We start from the raw sequence: 21,840 nt of genomic DNA, 5'->3' as shown, positions 1-21,840 counted from the left end.
GCATTCCTCAGACGACATAACTGGTGAACCCTTTACTTAGGGGATACTAAATACAGCTAACCGCGTGCTTAGCTACGCAGACAAGTAAAACTGCCTCCTAATTCTCTGGCTCGACGGCAAGGACCTTCCTCCTCCTCCAGCTCTGCGGTTAAACCCCGACCCGAACTCGAGGATTGTCCGGATACAGAACGTATGACGTTCGTCCACAAAAAGCCGAACTCAGGCTGTCTCCAAGCTCCAACTTGAAAATGATTCATGGTGATCGTTGGTTTTCTACTTGGCTAGCTTTCTTGACGCACACAGCCTATGCTAGGTCTGGGGCGGTCCAGTCGACGTACCGCTTGATGTCTAGGTTGAGGTTCGGATCGGGCTTCCAGACTTTGGAGTCGGCGCTCTCCTCGTCCAGCAAGAAACGGTTGAAGTACGCAGCGAGGTCGCCGTTCTGGTTCGACGGCAGCTGGCAGTGCGAATTGCCGTGGGCTGTCTGGCTGAAGCCCATGGCATCCGGGGCGCCTAGAGCCTCGTAAACCATCTTGGCAGCCGTGGCACACCCGTACGAGCTGATGGGGCCGAGGTAGTCGATACCAGAGTTCTCGATAACGAGGAAAGGCCGCGGGGCGATCATGGCGGCCAGCATGTGGTGGTCGTGGGGCAGCTTGTCGAGGGCATTGACGTATTTGGAAAATTCGGTGGTAAACCACTGGTCGCCGTTGACGATCTGGGCTGCGTCCTCGACGTTGGTGCCGTTCTTCTTCATCTGGGCGGCGATCCGCCAGCAGCCCATGGCACCGGAGCCGCCTTCCTGGGGAATCGTCAGGCGGATACGCTGGTCGAAAGCGCCAGAGACCATGGCGCCTTTACCGTTGCGCGAGCACCCCGTGACGGCGACACGTTTGGCGTCGATCTTGGTCGTCTCGGGGCCGAGTTGCTCAAGGGCATCCATAATCCGGCTAACGCCCCAGCCCCAGGCAACAAGGCCCCCGGTCGTAGTGGATGAGCCGTACAGGTCAAAGAATTTGCCCCGGCCGCGGGGGTCGGTGGCGGCTATCTCTTCGTTGTTGTAGCTGATGACGGCAACGTTGGCCGGTACCGGAATCGAGGCAGCGCCGAGGGCGATGAGGGCCGGATAGGGCGCCTGGCCAGAAGAAGGCATGCGGATGGTCGGGTTCATGGTGAGGGCCTTGCCGTTGACGGTGACGGTGATGGAGAGCCGGTTGCTGCTGAAGGTGGCCTTCACCTCGGGATTCGCAGGCATGGGGCCGAGCTCGTAGCGCTGGAAGAGGGCGCTGATCTCTTCCTTCCTGCATTGCCACTGGGCTGCGGTGGTGACCTTGGAGCCGTTCAGGAAGGTGAACGGGTCGGGAAGCTTGAGGGCATCCCCGGAGTACTAGTAGGAGATGGTCTGCGGTAGGGTGCCGCAGGACTGGCCGGCGGAGAGCCCGGCGAGGAAAGTTGAGGCGGTAAGGAAGTAAAGCATGGCGAGGGACTAGACGATATGGGATGCGAGAGTCTGTCGCCGAGTGCGTTCCCGAACTTCAGGTTCTGGTCGTGCAACAGTGGACTAAGATGAAGCGAACGAGAAACCAAAGGTCCAAAGCTTTGACTATTGAATAGGTACCATCAAGAGAGGTAGCTCCGCACTACTCCAGAATAGGCTTCACAACAAGTGACAATGGGAACTCGACAAACGATCGGAAGAGCAGGATATGGTCGGAATTAGCCGTCTCTGGAATCGGAATTACCCGTCTCGCGCATCGGAACATTGTTCGCGGGCTCTTGTCAAAGAAAGTGAAGTTGGCTACGCGCGCGAATCCAGGGCCTGTACCAAATGTATATATATATATATTTATATTCCCAGAAACGAATGAGCTTCGCCGACACCTGGCACCGGGAAAATTATTTCCTCATATATATGTCGTTGAGACAGGCAGCCTGGTCCGGACGAAGCCTCCAGAGACTTGGTTGTCATCTGTGGTGGAGGATCGCCGAAGATGTTAATGGTCGGCCCCGCATATCCAATAATGTGCATTATCCTTGGCACATTATATCACCATCCAGCTCCGTATGGCACGATGCAATAGGCATCGCCGCTATCCGAGTCAGGAAATTCCTTGCTGGTGTCAGACGCATCGATACTTGGGGGAGAAATGGCCATCAGCCGCAGGTAGACACGGGAGGCCGCTGGATGACGACGTGATGGACTGCTCTGCTGCTAGCACATACTAATGAAATCGAGCATATAGGTACCTACCTAAAAATCAGGGTCACTAACAAGTTCACACTTTTTTCGGAGTTTGTGTGGGGAATTGTATGGGAAGAGCTGTATGTCAGTCAACTTGAATCGAATGCAGCCACCTACCACATGTGGCAAAATGGAAAATACCCTCCTCCCTAGGAGTTAAACGTAAAACTGTCTCCTCTTACATTTCTCTTTCATTTTTCAAAAACTGCTAGTGGTGTATTATCACCGAGTGCCAGGCCCGAGTTTAGGCGAATTTAGTCGCCAAGATGGGGAGTGTGAACTGACTTTTGGACTCCGACATACCTCCATGTAATTACATGTATAGTACCCGGAGCAAGTACATCAGCTGCAACGACACCGCCGCACTCTATGATACTGCGATGAAGCACTCGCGGTCGAACGGAGCGCAACCATAGTTGACGGAAGACGGCGGTTTCCCGATATCAGATTGCATGAATTTGCCAAACTCCCAAGTCCAAGACGTGTAAATACCCGGGTGTGATGATCCTACCTAGGTACCTAGGTGCCTATTCATTTGTCGCTGCCCCGACAAACGACGACCATGGCGGAAGTTGCCGTCGCCGAGTCCGGGTCCGTCAGCCGAACTACCTATTTCAGCTAGAGCAGGCCGGTATATTATGTTCGCACCTATCACGCCTGAGCGGGGCCGGGTATATTCATGTATCTGCCAGCCTTCGGCGCCCATAAGTGCTTCCTCGATGAAGGAGGAAAACCGCAATCATGAGCACAGATCTTTCGGGTCAAGTGCGGCCGCCAGCAGATTTAACGGGACCGTATAGGTACCTAGCTGAGTCGATATCTGTGCCCGCTACTTGAGCAAGCGTCAACAGCAATGGTATTCCTTCGCCCTGCAGCTGCGGCCACGGCATGCATGTTCATGCTGAGCGTCTTGCTGCTTCTTGGAGCGGCCGAAGCCCTCGCCATCGCCGACCGGCAGGAGCATAAAGCCGCTTCTGCTGGCCGGGAACGCATCAGTCTCAACAAGGGCTGGCGCTTCAAGCGCTGGACGTCGAATCCGGACGGGCTGGTCTACGACAAGCGCCAGGACACGCCAGGCCAAGCCCAAGTCTTGAAGTCCTGGATCCTGCCTTCGGCCAACAACTTCATCGGGGACGTGGCTAAATATTACAAGCGACCCGCAGGCGAGCCCAGTGGCGACATCCCCTTCGCTGAGGCGACGTACGACGACCGCGAGTGGGAGGGCTTGGACTTACCGCACGACTGGGCTGCCAAAGGCCCTTTCTACACGGGCGATAATGTCGCCGTCGGCGGTGGTATGGGCCGCCTGCCCATCCAGGGTATCGCCTGGTACCGCCGCAAGATAACCGTGGGACCCGAGGACGAAGGCAAGCGTGTGTACCTAGACGTTGACGGCGCCATGTCCTACGCCATGGTCTGGATCAACGGTAACCTGGCCGGTGGGTGGCCTTTCGGCTACAATTCCTTTCGCGTCGACCTTACGCCGCATCTCAAGCCCGGAGAGGATAACCAGCTAGCCATACGCCTCGACAACCCGGTCGAGTCGTCGCGTTGGTATCCCGGCAGTGGCATCTACCGCAACGTCTGGCTGGTGAAGGTTGATGAGACTCACGTGGCCCACTGGGGTACCTTCGTTACGACCGAGGGCGCGACTGCTGAGAGGGCGACCGTCCAGCTGGCAGTACAGGTCGAGAACAGCGGCAAGGAGAGTAGAGAGGTCGAGGTATCCACCGAGGTGTATATGTTCGATCCCAAGACCAGGGGTCTAGGGGCGAAGGTGGCCACGTTCGCCTCGAAAACGGCCACCGTTACAGCTGGACAGAAGCAGACAGTCAACACCTCCACCACAGTTGAGAAGCCGCAGCTCTGGGGCCCACCGCCGACGCAGCGACCGAACCTGCATGTGGCCGTGACGCGGCTGGTCGTGGGCAACAAGACCGTCGATACCTACGAGACCCGGTTCGGCATCCGCGCCCTCAACGCCACCGGCGAGGGCTTGCTGGTCAACGGCGAGCGTATCTACCTACAAGGCGTTAACCAGCACCACGACCTGGGCGCACTTGGCGCGGCGTTTAACTACCGCGCGGCGCAGCGCCAGCTCGAGGTGCTCCACGAGCTTGGCAGCAACGCCATCCGCATGGCGCACAACCCGCCTGCGCCCGAGCTTCTCGACCTGACGGACGAGATGGGTTTCCTGGTCATGGACGAAGCGTTCGACTGCTGGCAGAAGCAGAAGAACCCCAACGACTTCCACCTCATCTTCGACGAGTGGTCCGAGGCCGATGTGCGTGCTATGATGCGCCGCGACCGCAACCACCCGTCCATCTTCTCGTGGAGTATCGGCAACGAGGTCGGGGAGCAAACGGACGGCGCCAACGGCGAGAGCATCGGTAGGCGGCTCAGCGCCATCGTGCACCAGGAGGACCCTTTCCGCGGCAGCACGGCGTCGATGAACGTGGCCAAGCCCGACCAGCCGTTCCCGAGGTCCCTCGACATCATGAGCCTCAACTACCAAGGCGAAGGCATCCGCGATTCGGGTGGCTACGTCGACTTCCCGGGCACCCGCACGCCACCCATGTACCCGGACTTCCACAAGGCCTTCCCCAACGCCCTCCTCCTCAGCAGTGAGACGGCGGCGGCCCTTAGCACGCGCGGCACCTACTTCTTCCCAGTGGCCGAGGAGTTTAGCGCGCCGCAGACGGACGAGGCCGGCGGTGGAGGTGACCCCCTGCTACGACAGGTCAGCGCCTACGAGCTGTACACGGCGCCCTTTGGCGCCTCCCCCGATAAGGTGTTCCAGAAGCAGGACGAGAACCCCTACGTGGCCGGCGAGTTCGTCTGGACGGGCTGGGACTACCTCGGCGAGCCGACGCCATACTACTCCGCACGCAGTTCGTACTTCGGTATCGTCGACCTCTGCGGGTTCAAGAAGGACCGCTTCCACCTGTACCAGGCGCGGTGGCGGCGCGACCTCAAGACCACGCACATCCTCCCGCACTGGAACTGGCCCGATCGCGTTGGGCAGGTCACCCCCGTGCACGTCTTCTCCGCCGCCGACGAAGCCGAGCTGTTCCTCAACGGCAAAACGCTCGGCAGGATCAAGAAGGACGGGGCGTCCAATTACCGCTTCCGCTGGGACGACGTCAAGTACGCGGCTGGCACGCTGCAGGTCGTCACCTACAAGGGCGGCAAGGAGTGGGCGAACGACACGGTCCGCACGACCGGCGCGGCCGCACAGCTGCGCCTGACGGCGGACCGAGCCGAGATCCAGGCCGACGGCTACGACCTGTCGTTCCTGACGCTCGAGGTGGTCGACGAGAAGGGCGAGGTCGTCCCCCAGGCGAGCAACGCCGTCAGCTTCGCCGTCTCGTCCGGCGAGGGCGAGATCGTCGCCACCGACAACGGAGATCCGTACGACATGGTCGCCTTCCCGTCCAAGGAGCGCAAGGCCTTCGGCGGCATGGCGCTGGCCATCGTGCGCGCCAAGTCCGGCATGAATGGCGCCTTCACCGTGACGGCTACGGCGGCCGGGCTCGCTGCTGCGGAGGTCACCGTGACGGCCCTGTAAACACGTCCTGGAAGGGTGAGAAGTACTTTCCCTCAAGGGTATGACGAGGTGGTCAGTTTCCCGTGGTGGAGGTATTGGAGCAAAGGAGGAGCCAAAACAAGTGGAAGAGGGGCTAATATAACTAGTAATATGTTATAATGGGTAGTACTGATATCGCAAACTACATTGTTTCAGTGACAAAAACATCAGCTTCCGGGGCGTAAAGAATGCTCCTGTGCCGACCAACTTGGCCACCAAATCCAAGCTTTAATTATTGGCAGCTGGTCTTGACTTTTAGAGATTGCCGAGAACAAACGTACAGACGTAGGCCTCTACCGAAACGAACTATATTTAGATGACACGGTATACGAAGCGAAAGTATTGTTATCCAGCAAGGTGCATGTACCTAGTAGTGACAAGTGGCATTGGAGCCTTCTCTTCCGCGCACCATGACCAGTGTCGGGGTAAACTGCAAAGACTACAAAAGCCATAGCCCACATATTATTCTGTTTCTGCAAACGACCAAGGAGCCACGGCAGTTGGCGTTGGTTTCGCAGCTGATACCTACTACATGGGGAGAAAGTCAACTCGACAACGCCGGTGGAAACCCCTGAGCGACGAATCATACCGCCGTCACAGTCGTTTCTCTCTCTGACATGGATCGCCTAAAAGACAACTTCAGGTCAGCATTTTCTAATCTTGGCCTTCCTAGTAGGGCACGCCCTTGAGAGGGCAAAGAGGAAAAAAGAGCCCCGCAGTGGCCCGTCCACAGTCCACTCGCAGGCGGGATTTGAGGGCACCGGGTGATTCACCTGGGGAGTTCACGCCCTCAAGTACCAATTAAAGGGCATTCTGGATTGGGTTATGCGCGGCTCAGCCCACGCCCATCATCATCACAACCACTGTCTACGTCACGACTAGGCCGACGCCACAGTCATACCCCGAGGCAAGGCAAGCGGGACGTCTACCCGGGCGCTGCAGCCGGTCTGATTCTGGCCGCGGGCCGGTGCCTATTGCACAGACATTCTAATTACACCTATGGCACAGACATTGATTCTACACATCGCGTACTAGTAGAGTGGCAAACCCATTATGTGACTCATGAAATCGTGTTGCCACCGTCCACTTGCAGCTTACCTCCCCCAGCGCTCTCCTCCTCTCCTAAAAGTTATTTGTGCACTTTCCCAGCTTCCGTTCCCGATTGACTTTTGACTTGTAGAATTATAGGATTCACATCCCTACAGTACGACCAAGTTATGGAGGTAAACGGAAAGCCGCCGTTCGAGTATGACTTCTGCCCAAACGTAAGTTGTATTTGCACGCTTCTATACTCAAAGACTCGGTGCTGACAAGTCCTAGCCTCCGGACTCGCCCGTACCCTGGCTCGTCATTTTTGCCGGCGTTTCCCTGTTGCCGTTGCCACGGCCAGGGCCAAAGGTGGTGGTAAACTATTGGACGGCGGAAAGCCACCCTGTTTTCCACGTAGCGCTTGTCCTGAAACTAAAAGAGCTTGAAAGGTCGCTGTCCCATAGCTTCCGTAGTTTGACAATTGAATAAATTACATCTTGGAAACCTTAGTATAACCCATTTCTAGCCACAAGCTAAAGGGAAAAAAGCAAGAACACCCCCGAACTAGATGCTCTGGGATTTCCGAGATAAGAAGTACCTAGGCGAGTAACGCTTGACACCCTCGGCTATACGGCATCTGCCCTCGCGCGGGCAACGAGTTCGACCACCCGCCGCCGTCATCAAGATAGGTGGCCAACGCTTGACTCTCTCGGCCACGCGGCATCCGCTAAGAAGTTGTCGGGCACCATCAATTATGGAAAGGATATGGACAGGTCATAGACGTCAGTTAATCTTAACCAAAAGCGCTGCGGCACCATGGCTTAAATTCTGTTCTCCTTGGCCATATCAGCTTCCTAGGGAGAAATTACCTATCCTTGAACGCTTATATAAAGGCTAGGATACCTGAACAAACTCTGTTTCCATGGGCTTTAGGCAGCCCGGGAACGCCGACATCATAATGACTAATACAACGCTTGTAAGTTATAATCCGTGTCAGCAGATATCGCTGCTATCGTTCAAAAGGTTGGTAGGGTGTCCGAGAAGACTTGTCCTTAACGTTATTCCGACGCCTAGCTACCCAGGTACCTAGGTATGTATTGATACCATGCCGTAGGAGACTCCATTTATTAACCTAATCGTTCATTGGTGTTGTACGTAGACTAGACTTCGCTCGTAGCCGAAAGTTCGCTTCCCACCATGTTCCTGAAGTAGATGTGCTCCACCGGCCTATACTTGACGGAACCTATTATACAATTGACGGGTCTACGGAAGACTAGCTGCGTAACTGAAAATGGGCGTACCAATGAACGATTGAGGTGACCGCTGCTTGATCTGCCCGAAGGTGGCCACCATTGGGCTCAGCTGGCTAGGTACAGATGCATTTACTTTCCTCTCGGGCGAGCAAGTTCCATACTTTCCGAAGCGTCGGGCTCTTGATGAGACTCATGTAGATAAAGTTGTCACCTTAGTCGACTCCCCGCCCGAAGGGCTCAGGCACAGGTACCTCCTTGTCTGGGTCGTTGTCGCTTTTCTCGCGGACGAGGGTCATGGCTCGACCCCCTGGCGTTCACCCATACCATGTCACCGGCCTTTTTGAGTACAGACACAACAGACACTACTATTTAAAGGACCTAAGTACCTAGCACGTCAATATGAGGTGTGCTCGCCCCCCCCCCCCCCAATAACCACAGTGCTATGTACTAGACTCGGAGTAGAGTAGCAAACCCAATATGTGACTCATGAAACTTAATTCTTCCGGTGCCTATTGCACAGACATTCTACACATCGCGCACTAGTAGAGTGGCAAACCCATTATGTGACTCACGAAGTCGCGTTGCCACCAGCCATGCGAAGGTTACCTCGCCGAGCGCTCCCCTCTCCTAGCCTTCAACTTACAAAATAATACGATCGACATCGACAGCAAGCCGTACCACCATGCCGCCACCGTTCCGAAACGTTAACGGGAAAGTAAGTTGTATTTGCACGCTTTTATACTCAAGACTTGGTGCTGACATGGCTTCCACCAAGGTGGTGGTTCAGTATTGGACGGCGGAAAGCCATGCTGTCTTCCACACAGACCTTTGCCGGAAGCTGGCGGAATACAAAGAGTCGTTGGATGACGGGTCAGATTTGGATAAAAAAGGTCACGGGGTTGTTAGGACCCCTGTGTTTTGCAAACACAGACACGTCGTGAGATTTCCCAAGCATGGAGGTAGGTAGATAGACAGCTACCTAGGTACCTATGTAATTGGTGCTCCCCATTTTCTCATCCACTCGCTTGCCATCAACATGTCGGCCGAACTTCTTTCCTCCGGGTTCCATTGAATTATGCTTCCCGACAGGAGACGCAAGTCATCCAACTCCTTCTGCTCAATCAACCCCTTCCTGTCTTGTAATATGCAGTCAATCCGATCATCGAACATGTAATAATTCCCATCTGAAATCCTTCCCTTCTTCACATTCCAGTTTTCCCCATCGGCGTCAAAGAAGTCCTCGCGCGCCCGCCAACCATCCCACCATGACTGAGGAGGTTTGCCCAAAGCACTGACAATCTCGGCAAACATATCATCCTCATCCGGGAAGGAACCCTCAAAGAGGCTTCCCGGCGCAAAAAGCTCGTATACGGTGCAGCCCAGCGACCAGAGATCGGCGGCAGAACTGATCGCCCTTACCTCAACCTGGGCAAAGATTGAATCTGTCAGAAACTGCCACAACACGACCGGTCACTACAACTCATCAGATACTACCTGGTAGGTCGGTACTTATCTGAGCTGGCGGGTGTGTCATTGTCCGTTGGGGTCCAAATTTCCAAGGTTGCATTTCGCGCATGACATGATCCTTCAGCACAACCATCGCCAAGGCGGCTAGAACTTGGAAGACAGGAGCCGAGGAGCCCTTGGCCTAGAGGAGCTAGCCTGCGAGGTCCCGGTGTCTGGGCGCAATCTCGCTCCTAACGCGCCCGTGAAGAGAAACGGTGTCGCCGTGTTAACGAGAAAGCCCTCTGGGGGGTAAGGCGGCAACAGCCCTTGGCACGAGCACCAGCCCCAACACAGCCAAGTGGGTCATCACAGCTAGGTATATTGATCAGAAGATACATAAACATCGGGGACCCCCTTTCTGTGCCTCGAGCCGACTATTGGACTTGCTCCTCTCGGTCGCAAACTACCGAGGTACCTCCCTAACGACCTCGTTCGATAGCCAGCAACGACAGCAACATCATGGACTCGCTCATGCCGCCGAGAACATCATGGATAGCAAGCGCGGCGCTGCTCGGGGTCACCCTAATCCCACTCATCACCTTCTGGGGTTTTCATCTGTGCGGGCGGCGCGTCAAACACCAGCCCCAGCCCCAGCCCTTGAAATTAACAGGCATATTCCTGCACATAGCCCTCCCCGCCTTCATCATGTAGGTTTGGCAGCGTACCGCAAGTGTTAGAATGGCAATTTGCTGACCAATTCATGCCAACAGGGCCGTCATCGCTGGCATCATCAGCCCTGCCATCTGGGCTGACTCCTACACTGCCATGGGAGAACGGCGCTACGGCTGGGTGGCGAGCATGGTGGGTTCCTACGCATCGGTCACCTCCGCGTTTCTCTCCGTCGCGGCTAGCATCATCGCGTCTCAGGCGGTTTATCTCTCCGGGTTATGCGTATGGTATCTGGTGCTGGGGAAGCAGAAGTGGTGGAGCGTGGTACAGCTGGATACGGTCTGCGCAACGGGGCTGCTTGTCGTCCTTGATGTTGCATGGTTCGCCAAGGCCATCTCGGATTCCGTTACCGGCAATGTCGATAGCATCCGGCTGGAATGGCTGATTGTGATGATCGACCTCACTCTGTGTCTCGTCGCGGCCTTGAACGTTGTCGTGGCCATATATTGCGCATCGAAACTGAAAAGGCGAGGCGACCTCGCTGTTGGGAATGTGAGTTTTCCTACCCAACACCGGCTGCGTATGGCCTGTGTATCGTGTCAATCACTAACCAAGTTGTTGTTGTTGCAGTTATCGTGGCTCTTTCTGGCGGCATCTTTCCTCTGGCTGCTCCGCTGCGCCTTCGTCTTGGCAGTTGACCTCAAGAGTGTCGTTCGGGACTGGACTGCAGTTGAACTGACGCTTCAGAGGATCCTCAACCCCATTCTCGACTTCTGGGTCTCGGCCACTGTCCTGGGCTTGGTCACCTTTATGCTGCGCAACCCCGTATGGTCGGATCCGTCCGTGTTTTCCGACCGGCCGCACTGGCAACAGCAACAGGCGTATGGCCAGTATGAGGGTCATTACCCACAGCCGCAGTACGGACAGCAGCAACAGCAGCAACAGCAGCCGCACGTGTACGAGCACTCCAGCCCCCATCAGTACTACCAACAACAACCGACCACATACCAGTCATACCGACAACCGCAAGACAACCGGATGTGAGGGGATGGAAGTTGATGGATTTAGTAAATGACAGCCAGCGAGATACCCATGATACCTATTGAGCTATTGAGCATTAGTCCATGACTCCATAATGATAACTTGACGGACTCGGATGCGATGGCACTACATGATTCCCATCATCCCATTTTGTCAGAGACTCGGCCCTCCTTCGAGATCACATCCGGTGATATTAGCTACATGGAAGTGCCAGTTGTTCCCTCCAACTGATCAATGCACCTGCCCGGTTTCGTCACGTACACTGCCTTACCTTTCCACCTCCTGGACAAAAAAAAGCCGAACTCCAAGCGCAGATGTCGACAATGGAAACTTGGAGTCCTTGACTGTAGGAACAAAACAAAGGCCACGCTAACCTGGAACCCAAAGAAACTGTATTTACTCCATTTACTTTTCTTTTGCCCCCATTTTTTCTATTTGATTTGTTTTCTCGATTTCTTTCTATTTGTTTTGTTCTTTTTGCTTGATTTCTTACTCCCCTTTCCAGTTCTTTTTTTGGCCAGAGGGTGCTGACTACTGCCGGATCAAAAGGTCCGAAACTGCAACTCCCCTAATAAAGCAGCCAAGGCACCGCGTTTGCATGACGTCACCCCTCACACTATCGTCATCATTTTGTACAACCACAAAAACACAAGAAAAGATAGAGTTCAACTTTTCCCCTCCATTACCCAAATACCCCCAAATATCAATATTTCCCAGATACTGCCTCACTCCCCACGTCAAGTGCCGAAACCCACGATTAAATCCAAACAATTGACCTGCAAAAAAAAAAAAAAAAACACCACCATGACTTTCAACACCATACTCTCGAGCATCATCCTCCAGCTCTGCCTGGCCTCTCTCGGTCTTGCCGCTCCCGTCTCGACCGAAGCGTTGGAGAACAGCTGGCAGTATGGTACCGGCGGCGGTCTCATTGGACTTGTTGTCCTCATCCTGGATATTATCGTGTTCGGTGCGTTTAATCCATCTGCCCGACTCCATCTAGGTACCTAGGTAATTACGTCGACAACGGACAAATGCTGACATTTTTTGTCGATAGTCGAGGTCCTAAAGTCGAGCCGCTCGCCCGCCCAGAAACTCATCTGGTGCCTCGTCGTCTTCCTCTTCCCCGTCATCGGCATGATCATCTACTATCTCTTCTCGAACCGCTCCAACTACCAGCGCGGCTCAGGCTACGAGACCCTGGCGTAGTGGGTGGTGGCCATAGGTGGTGGTAACGATAACTTCCCCACCTTGACGAGACATGAGAAACGAACATACCGGAGTCCAGAAGGGGGTTGAATCGGACTATGTAGCACCTGGCCTGCAAGGTGTCGGGGCGGCAGTTTTCTCCGGTTCCCTTATGATCGGGGTCAAGATCGATGTAGAAGTACATACGATGTGATGTTTTACAGCTCACGTTCCGTACCTTGCTCTATTAGAAATTCAAGGCAAAGTCGCTTACATCTGAAACTCGTCTAATTCGTAGCTTGCCGCCAGGGTTGTTTCCTCTTGCCGTATATCCGAGTGTCGATCCGGAGATAACTACGATATCACTCAGAGATAGCTTCTGCGACATTGCATCTTGCTCCAGATCCCAACTCTCGACTTCCACTGCCAGAGTAGCTATCGTACCATAGAGACATGACCAACCCCAAGCCGCTCCATGAGGCGGCTCGTCTGGGCCGGGCCACGACGACGATCCCCATCCCTTGATCGGAGCCTCCCCCCAGCGGTTACGAAATGGTTCCTGGTAAGACGTGTGCGGGGTGCATGGGAGATCGGCACAAAAAGTACCACAGGCGGCTTGAAGGGCTAAATTGCAGCCCCTGCCAACGGTCCGACGCGACCGGCTGTTAATTGAGGTCTCCATCAGCACCCGCTCACGGAACTTCCAAATTGAGCGGCACGGAGCCTGAGAGTGGTGGATATGGACCGTGGACATAGCCAGCACGATGGGACCCCCCTGGGTTTAAACAAGCTTTCCCGCAGCGGCAACTGAGCGCCGAGGAACCTGGGGTCGCGTATCCAGCATAAATAAGTACTCAACCCCCGGGCTTGCTCCTTTCAGGCCCTCACCCCCTGAATCACCTCTCTCCATCCTCACCCCCTACCACCAGCAACCCGTCCGTAACAATGTTCCGCAAAACTGCCCTCCTCGCCCTCGCTCTCCTTCCCGCCTCGTTCGCCCAGGTCGCCGAAGACTTCGAGGCCGGCTGGGACGAGGCTGCATGGCCTATCTACGCCCCTGACTGCAACCAGGGCGGCAAGGTCGCCTTGGACAGCACCACTGCCCACAGCGGCACAAACTCGATTAGGGTCGACGGCGCCGGCGGCTTCTGCGGGCACATCTTCTTCGGCACGACCAGTATCCCCACCGGAGACCTTTTTGTCAGGGCCTATGTGTAAGTTTACGAATGCCGAATGCTTTCTGGCGAGGGAAAGGTTCTGACGGCCATCCTCTTCCAGCAAGGCGTCAACGGCCCTCACTGACGCCCACGTCACTTTCATCACCATGCCGGACCCCGCTCAGGGCGCCAACAAGCATCTCCGCATCGGTGGCCAGAGCAAGATCCTGATGTACAACCGCGAATCCGACGATGCCACCCTCCCGGACCTGTCCCCGCAGGGCATCGCCGCCTCGGCCGCGCTCCCCACGGAGGACTGGCAGTGCTTCGAGTACCACGTCGGCGCCGACGGCTCCATCGAGACGTGGCTGAACGGCGAGGCCATCGCCGGCCTGACCAGCATTCCGGGCGAGAGCAACCCCAACGCTGCCCAGTGGCAGCGGAGCGACATCAAGCCGACGCCCTCGGCCGTCTACTTCGGCTGGGAGTCGTACGGCGGGGACACCAACACCTTCTGGTATGACGACATCGTCATCGACTCGGCCCGCGTTGGGTGCGAGTAGATCAGAAAGGGGTCGGGTCAGGGCAGGTTTCAGACCTTGTAACTGTACATATTATTTGCATACGAAGAGGCCTGAACATACAAGCCACCTCAAGCTATATCTTTCAAACCCATTGCGTGATCACTATGTTGTAGCCCAACCAGTACTCTCGGTCCTCGGTTCCTCCCTACCAATCAAAGAAGTAATTAATCCCATCCGTCAACACGCTCCCAGCCACACCGGAGTGCTCCTGTCCGACGTACTCCCTCAACACCACCTCCCGGGTCCCGGTGCCCGCGCGAACACGGTCATAAAACTCGTAGCTGGCCTCGGTGATGCGGGTCCAGTCCCACAAGGCCTTGCGTGCCTGGAACTGCACCTCCGTCTCGGTGCGCCCCCTCACGGGAAACTGCTCCCCGCTGCCGTACCCGATAAACATCGCCGGCTTCGTCCCATCCCCACCGCCGCCCCCGCCTGCTTCCTCAGACCCACCCGATATGCCATCACCAAACCGCCGCGTAATGTCCTCCAACACGGACGCCTTGTTCCAGGCCACCGCCGGACTCGCCGCCACAAACGTATCAAACAGCGCCGGCTCCTGCACAAACGCATACGCCACGAACAACCCGCCCAACGAATGCCCAAACAGCGCATCCCGCGCGTGCGCCACCCCGGGGAACACCTCGCCCCGCACCCACGGCTGCAGCACGTCCCCGAGAAAGGCGAGGAAGTCGTCGGCGCGCCCCTCGTTGTCGGGCAGCGGCGGAAGGTAGTCGGCGGTGCGGCGCGCCACGTCGTAGACGGCGTCGGATAGCGGGTACCCGACGCTCACGACCACGCTGTCCGGCTGGTTGGGGTAGATGAACTTGCGCCGCTTGATGGCCTCGGATGCCGTCATGCCGAGGGCGTTGCCGTCGAGGACGTACCTGGGCGGTGGTCAACTAGGTGCTTTTGAATATCCATTCTTTTCATTTTTTTCATTCTTTTTCTTTTGCGGGAGGGGGGGGGGGGGGGGGGGGGGGGTGGCTGTCTGTCACTTACATGGTGAGGGCTGACTTATCAGTCACCTCGCGGGATTCCCATTCGAACGGCCATGAGATCTGGACCTGGTAGGTGAGGTTCTTGACCGCGTTGCTGACGTCCCACAGGGCGATGTTGGGGAAGACGGTCGGAGCGAACGCCGGCAGAGGTGTGAACGACCACTCGGCGATGTTGGGGAAGACGGTCGGAGCGAACGCCGGCAGGGGTGTGAACGACCACTCGGCTGGAGAAGCCATGTTGTGCGGTGCGTCTACTTCTTTTCTTGATTCTTCTCAAAGGTGGTGTCTGAGAAGAAGATGGTCGACTGTGAACATGAGCATCACGGCCTGATACTAATAGACTTCCGGCACAAGGTTAAAATAAGTTAAAGCGGGGTATGATGTCGGCGATTGGATGCTCGAAAAGGCGACTTGGGCAGCGAACCGTGGACTGCAGTCGCCGACAACATCGGACCTCGGGACCTCTACTGTCCGGATTTCCAATCCGCCTAGCTGGGGGCAGGGGGGTGGGGGGGAGGGGCGGTGATGGTTTGTCAGGCACAAAGTCCTGACAAATTTTCGGGACATCCTGGGTCTTGGTTCGGACAGATCGGACTCTAGAGTACCTAGGTAATCACTAGTAATTGCTCGGGCGGTCGCCAGAGTTGGGCATAACCATGCAAGTCTCGGGGCCACCCAAGATGTTCTCCCCCCCCCCGGTAATAGTGTGAAACCTTTCACGATTTCGCCCCATGTTGGCCGGTTGGAAATATGTCTGATGAGGTTTATGGAACTAGTTGGCCCCGATGTAACTTGGGGCCGGCTCGGCGGCATCCTTCAACACACAGCTGAAATGGCGAGTGTATGGCGTTAGGAACTCGTCCGACTTTCCGACCTATTGCAGCAGGACAGGGTCGGTGTTGTTGATAGATATCCGATAGGAGGATGACTGGTATTAAACTAGTCCATTGGAGGATGACTGGTATTAAACTAGTCCATAGGAGGATGACTGGTATTAAACTAGTCCCTGTGTACATTGAGTGAGGAACGTAGAGTAGTTGGTGATGGTAGAACCCGCCGTCTCATGGGTGTCTTCAAGACCCATCCTATGTGGTGTCTGACGATACGGGCCTCAAAATACCAGCTCCGGGCCCGCTGTGGAGCGGGATGCTGACCAGAAAGGGTCACTGAAAAAAACCACTGCCAGGACAACCAGTATTATGGGAAACGAGTTGGGATCCGGGGGGGACGGAACCATTAACCGACGTCTAGTGGTTCTAGCATGCCGTTGAAAAGAACCCAGGCTGCCCCTGACATTCAGACATTCAGATTGCCAATATATCGGACTGCCAATCCGGTTATAGCTTTGAACAACCTGTGCCTCCGGCGGTTATGTGCCACGGAGCACCTGACAGCTTAAACCTCGAAAGTTTTGGGGAGCAGGTCACTTGCACGTTCAGCGCACGGCGGTGGACAAATCACGTTACCATTTCGAAGTCAACCTGTGGTTTGGTTGGTGAACTCCCGTTAAGTCTTGACTGAACGCCGTAATTAGCACAAAAGGCGAATCTTGTTCTAGTATGATTCCTGTACTTTCGCCCCCTCCATTCCAGTTGTGGCTAATACCTATTCTATGTCTCAGGCTTTGTCTGCCTAGTTCTCTGTTATCGTCCTACACTCCTATTGAGCTCTGTTCAGCATATGTGGGATCCTATGCTGTATAGGTAGGTACTATTTGGAACTTCTGGACAACATGAATGCCTCGGCATATTGACGTATTTCCCGTCTTTGGGACTAACGCCAAGAGGCCTGGGGTGCAACATATGACTTGATTAGGACCCCGAATGAAGAGTAGGACATGAATGGTGTTGACATGCTTAACCAGATATAACCGGACTTACAAGCGGTATCTATTCTACAGGATTATGGGGAAGGTACTCAGGAGACGCGTGATACAAGCTTGTTGTCCGCCAAGTGAAAGAGGGCCATCGCTTAATGATACGTACCTCGGGCCGTGACGAATTAGGAGACAGGAAGCCGTTTACGGAGCCTCAATCGTGTTTGCCAGTTAGCGCCCGAGGGCTGAAAGTGACTAAAATCTGACACGGCGACGTGGGAAATTACCTAGGTAGGCAGCACTGAAAATCTACACGATATCTTTCTTGAAGTTTTGAGAGAATCGAACTCACTCAATTAACCTCACATCATCAACATTGCCCCTGACGACATGGCCAGGTAAACCACAACCTACATGTACCCATCCCAGCTCACAGCAATCTTTTGACCAGACCCGCCTTGTCCCCAACCCGCCGCAATGCGGCACGCCGCCCTTTCGGCCCTGGTGGGTCTGCTCGCGGTAACAGGCCTGGCGGCCAAATCGCCCAAGCGCGGTCTGGCGGCGGTGAGCAACAAGGACTGGCCCGAGGACGACGCGATCTGGGTGCGGGAGGGCTCGCCCATCTCGTGGTACTACAACTTCCACTGGAACGTGTCGGACACGTACGCGACGCTGGCGCAGGACCGCATCGAGTTCGTGCCCATGCTGTGGGGCGGCGGCGTCAACGACACCGACTTCCTCCGCAACATGACCGCCATGATCGAGCCGGCCGAGGGGTCCGGCCCCAGCGCGAGGAATATAACGCACGTCATGGGCTTCAACTTGCCGGATCAGCCCTTCGAGCATGGCGGGAGCCAGATGAAGCCTGCCGACGCCGCCCGGGCGTGGGTGCGCAACCTCGTCCCGCTGCGCGAGAAGTTTGGTGTCAAGCTGGGGCTTCCTGTCGTTGGGGATCCCCGTGGTGGATGGATCGACCCGTTCCTCAAGAATTGCTCGGCGTTGAACAAGGACAAGGACTGCGAGTTTGACTTTGTGCCGTTCCATGCGCTGGGGCATTTTGGGGTGCTCAAGGACCGGGTGGGCTCGTTTTCCTCTGCGTAAGTTGACATTAATACCACCGAGAGAACCAGGCTCAGCACGCTAACCATGGCGGCAGATTCCCTGGAGTACCGCTATGGGTGGTCGAGTACGGCTACAACGACCAGAACCTCTCGACGACGCAGGAGTACTTCAACCAGTCTTTGAGTTTCCTCGAGGACAACAAGGACGTGGCGCGGTACAGCTGGTTCGGGTCGTTCCGCAGCACCGTCTCCAACGTCGGCCCCAACATGGCCATGCTTGACCCATGGGGCAACTTGACGGACATCGGGTCGTGGTACCTCGGCGGCAACGCCACCGGCAACGCGGCCATGCCAAACGACACGCCGCGGACTAATGCGTGCTCTGCTGAGCACCCTTGCACGGGTGGTGGTGAGAATGCTGAGGTGAGTGTGTCTGCGGGAGGTTTGGGGTTGTGGGCAGGAGCCGGCGCGGCGTTGTTGTTCCTTCTCTAAAGAAGCGAATGGCACAACAGGGGCAGTCTGAGCGGTATCTGAGTGCTGGGAATCCTGTAAAGAACAGCGGGTGCCAAGTCGCGCGGCAATTCGAGTATCTCGACCAAACTTAATCTTGAATTCTAATTTCTAAATTCTTGATCTCGACATGGTCAGAGAAAGGAAACGATACTGGGCGCCTCGGACGGCAGTTGTGATGAAGTTACGGATCGTAGATGCAGAGCCTTAATGATTAATGAGGTAACTTCCGACTTCGAAGGATCCTGTTTCCTTCAACCATAAGAGGTTTGTTGTCGGGACTTGCTGCCGACACCCCCGCGAGTCTCGCCATGGGTCGGTTGGCCAGGGTTAGGGGTAGTTTTTGATTCTTCCCCCTCCGATTGGGCAATGGGGACAAGTTGCAACTTGCTCTCGAAAGTGCGACCAGATCTCTAGGTCTGGACAACACGACCTTCTCCAGTCCACCAGTGCGCACGCAACATGCGCTGGCGCATGTCAAGTCTCCTCGTCATCACTGCATAGGGATTTTAAACAACGGCCGAGATGTTGTCCCTGCCGCGACAGATGCAGCTGTTCGTGCTGCTGGTCGCCGCTTCCTTGGCGGCGACGGCGATGGCTGCTTCCAGTCCAAGCCACGAGAGCGCTCTGCCTTCGTACCACTACGGCGCCCCGATTCGCGTAGAGTGCATGAATCGCAGCTCGTGAGTCTTCTTTTTTTTTCTTGTCTTCAAGACTGCGCCTCCAACCGAGAGAGATGGACACTTGCTGACCACGATGCGCTCGCAGGGAAACGGGCGAACACGTCGAAAACGCACAGCACGAAATCCAATGGATCCCCTTCCCGGTCTGCAACGAGACGAACGAGCCGCTCGAGTTCAACTACGGCATCGAGGGCGAGCAGAACTGCACGATCCCCATGATCAGCGACCCCTTCTTCCACCTGCTCGAATTCTACATCCACAACGACGCGCCGCTCTCGTGCCGCCTGCCGGCGCGGCCCGCCCCGCACGTCCAGGTAGTGGGCGAGAAGGCGCCGGAGCAGGAGTACATACCGCTGGTGTTCGCGCTGGCGGGCACGCTGCAGCTGAGCCACATGCACATCAGCACGCACCTCAACGTGCTGCTGCACAGCACGCCCAAGCACCACGTGCACCCGCGCGACAGCGGCGTGCTCGACAGCGGCACCGCCTACAGCACGAGCCCGCTGACCCACCTCGAGGGGAGCGCGACCCGCCGCCTGGTCATAGGGGACCCGCTGCCGCTCAGCTTCAGCGTGCGCTGGTTCCCCACCCCGGCCCTGCCCAAGGTCGCCGGCAAGGTCGAGTGGGCCGGCATGGGCGGCCACATCTACGCCAGCACCGTCTTCTACAGCCTTGTATCGTTCTGCGCCGGCGGCTTGGTCTCGGCTGTTTACTTCTTTGGGTCGGTGATGCCGAGGCGGCTGCGGGGGAGGGGTCTTGGCGGCGCGACGCCGCTCGGGTATGGGATGAACGGCGTGGGCAACGGATGGGGGTACCAGAAGCGGGCGGTTGACTGAGTGCACGAAGGGGGTGGCATTTCGGATGGCAAGATGTGAGTTGGGATGCGGAGCGGTCGGTGTACTACCAAAAATGATACCACGGCGTTTGGGGTCGGGACTCGACAACGAGTCTCTTTTAATACATGTTCGGACCAGAACGCTGCCATTCGTATCCTCCTGCTTGTCGCCGCCGGTCCTCCGTCAGGCGCCGAAACCAGGCCAAATCCACTTACTGGGACTTCTTAGCTCCTTGGGCGGCGTCGGCCGCCTTGATGCGGCCGATGATCCGAACCGCCATGTCAATCGCCCCGAGGGTTGCTTGTTGTATGGTCAGATACAAACTCAAATTCAACAGTTCAAAACAGGCCAAGCACTCACGCATAATAAACCACGGCAAATAAAGCTGGAACTGCAACTCGTGCTTCACTGCGGCCGGGTACACGGCCTCGTCGAGGAAGGAAGTGTCGAAGATGCAGATGAGCGTGGTGAAGGCGACCTCGAGCGCGTACACGAGGAAGAGCAGCTCGTCACAGCCCGAGGTGCCCCGTCGCTGCACCACCAGGCGGTAGAGACCGTATAGCACCGTCGGCAGTAGGAAGAAGAACTCGAGGTGCATGAACAGCCCCATCCAGCTGTCGTGGCCCGACGCCGTCTCCGCCGTCCACTGCACAATCGGGTCGTTGTACTTGGCGATGTACCACTCCTTCATCTCAAGCGCCGCGTGCAGGGGCGCGCCGACGGGCTCGTAGAGCCAGGCAGGCCACATGTAGTCGAGTAGGTCCATGACTGGAGGGTAAGGTTAGATTTGGGAATGGGCATGGAACTGGAACCCCGCGGTCACGGAGCCGAAGCACAAGCTGGTCGTGGTAGTGGTGGGCTTACAGAGGATGATGGGAACCTGCAGGAAGAACCATCCCATCCACACCTTGTTCCTCCACGTGTTGGTGTAGGTCGTCATGTTGTGCAATCGGAGAGGTATTATCCTGCGCTGTTCCGCTGTTGGAAGGACAGGACTTATTAAACGCGGGCGAAGGGGCAGTGAGTCGGAGGTGGTTGCTCAAGGAAGTTCGCCGTCTGGGTCGCGTCGCGTTCTTGGGCGCTCTCAGCTGGCTGGCGATCATTAAAATTGGTTCGGACGAAAGTGCAGGGGTCGAAGAGCATGGGCCCCGCCAACACCGCAACCTGCAGGGTCCTGCACGGCACGCACCTTTAAACTCCACAAGGGCACACCCGCGATCCCACTGCCTCCGTAAACCACATCTCTCTCACGAAAACTCTATCCACCATCGCGGCAAGGTGGCCGAGCGGTCTAAGGCGCCACGTTAAGGAATTATAAACCCTTAATCACAGTTTCCGTGGTCTCGAAAGGGGCGTGAGTTCGAATCTCACCCTTGTCAGTACTCTTTTGCTTCGGTGGGGGGCGAGGTGTTCTCAGTTTGTATTGTTTGTTTTTGTGTGTTTTGGCTGCTTTTATAGGATAGGTTGTATGGTAACATAACCTCGGGACCAAATACTCAATCCCATGTCTTGAATTACGTTTTGCTTCTAGAATAGAGATAACTCGCAGTGATGCGATACTACATTTACCTTTCCCAGGCAGCCAGAACAGATGCAATTCAGGGTTAGGGTACCTTGTCCAAGTCTCCACCCGCAGTTGCCGGTTTGGGGAGGAACACCGGAATCCAAGTTTCCAAGACTGGCGCATGGATCGGGTTGGCCTTGGGCGCCTGCATTTGACTTGCATCGCCCAAAACCAACA

General features: G+C 56.1%; 9 protein-coding genes and 1 non-coding gene across 10 annotated transcripts; 7 read left to right on the top strand and 3 right to left on the bottom strand.

Annotated features, from left to right (window-relative positions):
• Positions 1-304: 304 nt before the first annotated feature.
• Positions 305-2,806, bottom strand: B0H64DRAFT_475387 (Glucuronoyl esterase catalytic domain from Hypocrea Jecorina; the record flags this gene model as incomplete). Its single annotated transcript, XM_062808099.1, has 2 exons — positions 305-1,387; positions 2,798-2,806. The coding sequence occupies 2 exons, from the start codon at positions 2,804-2,806 to the stop codon at positions 305-307; spliced, it is 1,092 nt and encodes a 363-aa protein (XP_062657332.1).
• A 239-nt stretch (positions 2,807-3,045) lies between these two features.
• B0H64DRAFT_342885 (glycoside hydrolase family 2 protein) lies at positions 3,046-5,951 on the top strand. The gene has a single exon (XM_062801264.1). The coding sequence runs from the start codon at positions 3,096-3,098 to the stop codon at positions 5,808-5,810; it is 2,715 nt and encodes a 904-aa protein (XP_062657331.1). The 5' UTR covers positions 3,046-3,095; the 3' UTR covers positions 5,811-5,951.
• Positions 5,952-9,748: 3,797 nt separating this feature from the next.
• On the top strand, positions 9,749-11,385 carry B0H64DRAFT_173381 (uncharacterized protein). Its single transcript, XM_062798804.1, has 3 exons — positions 9,749-10,263; positions 10,327-10,777; positions 10,856-11,385. The coding sequence occupies exons 1-3, from the start codon at positions 10,076-10,078 to the stop codon at positions 11,267-11,269; spliced, it is 1,053 nt and encodes a 350-aa protein (XP_062657330.1). The 5' UTR covers positions 9,749-10,075; the 3' UTR covers positions 11,270-11,385.
• A 661-nt stretch (positions 11,386-12,046) lies between these two features.
• On the top strand, positions 12,047-12,736 carry B0H64DRAFT_398748 (uncharacterized protein). The gene is made up of 2 exons (XM_062803972.1): positions 12,047-12,236; positions 12,324-12,736. The coding sequence occupies exons 1-2, from the start codon at positions 12,071-12,073 to the stop codon at positions 12,473-12,475; spliced, it is 318 nt and encodes a 105-aa protein (XP_062657329.1). The 5' UTR covers positions 12,047-12,070; the 3' UTR covers positions 12,476-12,736.
• Positions 12,737-13,304: 568 nt separating this feature from the next.
• On the top strand, positions 13,305-14,257 carry B0H64DRAFT_173338 (uncharacterized protein). Its single transcript, XM_062798803.1, has 2 exons — positions 13,305-13,668; positions 13,733-14,257. Exons 1-2 carry the CDS (start codon positions 13,400-13,402, stop codon positions 14,172-14,174), a joined length of 711 nt encoding a protein of 236 aa, XP_062657328.1. The 5' UTR covers positions 13,305-13,399; the 3' UTR covers positions 14,175-14,257.
• On the bottom strand, positions 13,956-15,464 carry B0H64DRAFT_462079 (Alpha/Beta hydrolase protein). The gene is made up of 2 exons (XM_062807528.1): positions 15,195-15,464; positions 13,956-15,079 (listed from the first exon to the last, which is right to left on the bottom strand). Exons 1-2 carry the CDS (start codon positions 15,428-15,430, stop codon positions 14,341-14,343), a joined length of 975 nt encoding a protein of 324 aa, XP_062657327.1. The 5' UTR covers positions 15,431-15,464; the 3' UTR covers positions 13,956-14,340.
• Positions 15,465-17,338: 1,874 nt separating this feature from the next.
• B0H64DRAFT_173319 (glycosyl hydrolase catalytic core-domain-containing protein) lies at positions 17,339-18,638 on the top strand. Its single transcript, XM_062798802.1, has 2 exons — positions 17,339-18,106; positions 18,166-18,638. The coding sequence occupies exons 1-2, from the start codon at positions 17,487-17,489 to the stop codon at positions 18,560-18,562; spliced, it is 1,017 nt and encodes a 338-aa protein (XP_062657326.1). The 5' UTR covers positions 17,339-17,486; the 3' UTR covers positions 18,563-18,638.
• Positions 18,639-19,105: 467 nt separating this feature from the next.
• Positions 19,106-20,099, top strand: B0H64DRAFT_374680 (uncharacterized protein; the record flags this gene model as incomplete). The annotated part of the gene is made up of 2 exons (XM_062802357.1): positions 19,106-19,263; positions 19,349-20,099. The coding sequence occupies 2 exons, from the start codon at positions 19,106-19,108 to the stop codon at positions 20,097-20,099; spliced, it is 909 nt and encodes a 302-aa protein (XP_062657325.1).
• Positions 20,100-20,310: 211 nt separating this feature from the next.
• Positions 20,311-21,039, bottom strand: B0H64DRAFT_442915 (transmembrane protein 6/97; the record flags this gene model as incomplete). The annotated part of the gene is made up of 3 exons (XM_062806675.1): positions 20,311-20,399; positions 20,460-20,867; positions 20,964-21,039. The coding sequence occupies 3 exons, from the start codon at positions 21,037-21,039 to the stop codon at positions 20,311-20,313; spliced, it is 573 nt and encodes a 190-aa protein (XP_062657324.1).
• Positions 21,040-21,371: 332 nt separating this feature from the next.
• On the top strand, positions 21,372-21,478 carry B0H64DRAFT_t116. Its single transcript has one exon. It is a non-coding gene; the product is annotated as a tRNA-Leu (tRNA).
• Positions 21,479-21,840: the final 362 nt, after the last annotated feature.

The sequence above is a fragment of the Chaetomium fimeti genome (assembly GCF_033439085.1).
Source record: "Chaetomium fimeti strain CBS 168.71 chromosome Unknown B0H64scaffold_5, whole genome shotgun sequence".
NCBI lineage: Eukaryota > Fungi > Ascomycota > Sordariomycetes > Sordariales > Chaetomiaceae > Chaetomium > Chaetomium fimeti.
Note: the sequence above shows the minus strand (reverse complement) of the source record. Positions and strands in the feature narration are given on the sequence as shown.

Excerpts from the sequence above, each read along its gene's own strand:
- B0H64DRAFT_173381 (XM_062798804.1), top strand. The coding sequence starts at position 10,076 with ATGGACTCGCTCATGCCGCCGAGAACATCATGGATAGCAAGCGCGGCG. Across the intron at positions 10,264-10,326 it reads GCCCTCCCCGCCTTCATCAT|GGCCGTCATCGCTGGCATCA; the intron begins GTAGGTTTGGCA and ends TCATGCCAACAG. Across the intron at positions 10,778-10,855 it reads GCGACCTCGCTGTTGGGAAT|TTATCGTGGCTCTTTCTGGC; the intron begins GTGAGTTTTCCT and ends TTGTTGTTGCAG.
- B0H64DRAFT_173319 (XM_062798802.1), top strand. The coding sequence starts at position 17,487 with ATGCGGCACGCCGCCCTTTCGGCCCTGGTGGGTCTGCTCGCGGTAACA. Across the intron at positions 18,107-18,165 it reads GTGGGCTCGTTTTCCTCTGC|ATTCCCTGGAGTACCGCTAT; the intron begins GTAAGTTGACAT and ends CCATGGCGGCAG.
- B0H64DRAFT_342885 (XM_062801264.1), top strand. The coding sequence starts at position 3,096 with ATGGTATTCCTTCGCCCTGCAGCTGCGGCCACGGCATGCATGTTCATG.
- B0H64DRAFT_462079 (XM_062807528.1), bottom strand. The coding sequence starts at position 15,430 with ATGGCTTCTCCAGCCGAGTGGTCGTTCACACCCCTGCCGGCGTTCGCT. Across the intron at positions 15,080-15,194 it reads GATAAGTCAGCCCTCACCAT|GTACGTCCTCGACGGCAACG; the intron begins GTAAGTGACAGA and ends ACCACCGCCCAG.
- B0H64DRAFT_173338 (XM_062798803.1), top strand. The coding sequence starts at position 13,400 with ATGTTCCGCAAAACTGCCCTCCTCGCCCTCGCTCTCCTTCCCGCCTCG. Across the intron at positions 13,669-13,732 it reads CTTTTTGTCAGGGCCTATGT|CAAGGCGTCAACGGCCCTCA; the intron begins GTAAGTTTACGA and ends ATCCTCTTCCAG.
- B0H64DRAFT_398748 (XM_062803972.1), top strand. The coding sequence starts at position 12,071 with ATGACTTTCAACACCATACTCTCGAGCATCATCCTCCAGCTCTGCCTG. Across the intron at positions 12,237-12,323 it reads CCTGGATATTATCGTGTTCG|TCGAGGTCCTAAAGTCGAGC; the intron begins GTGCGTTTAATC and ends TTTTGTCGATAG.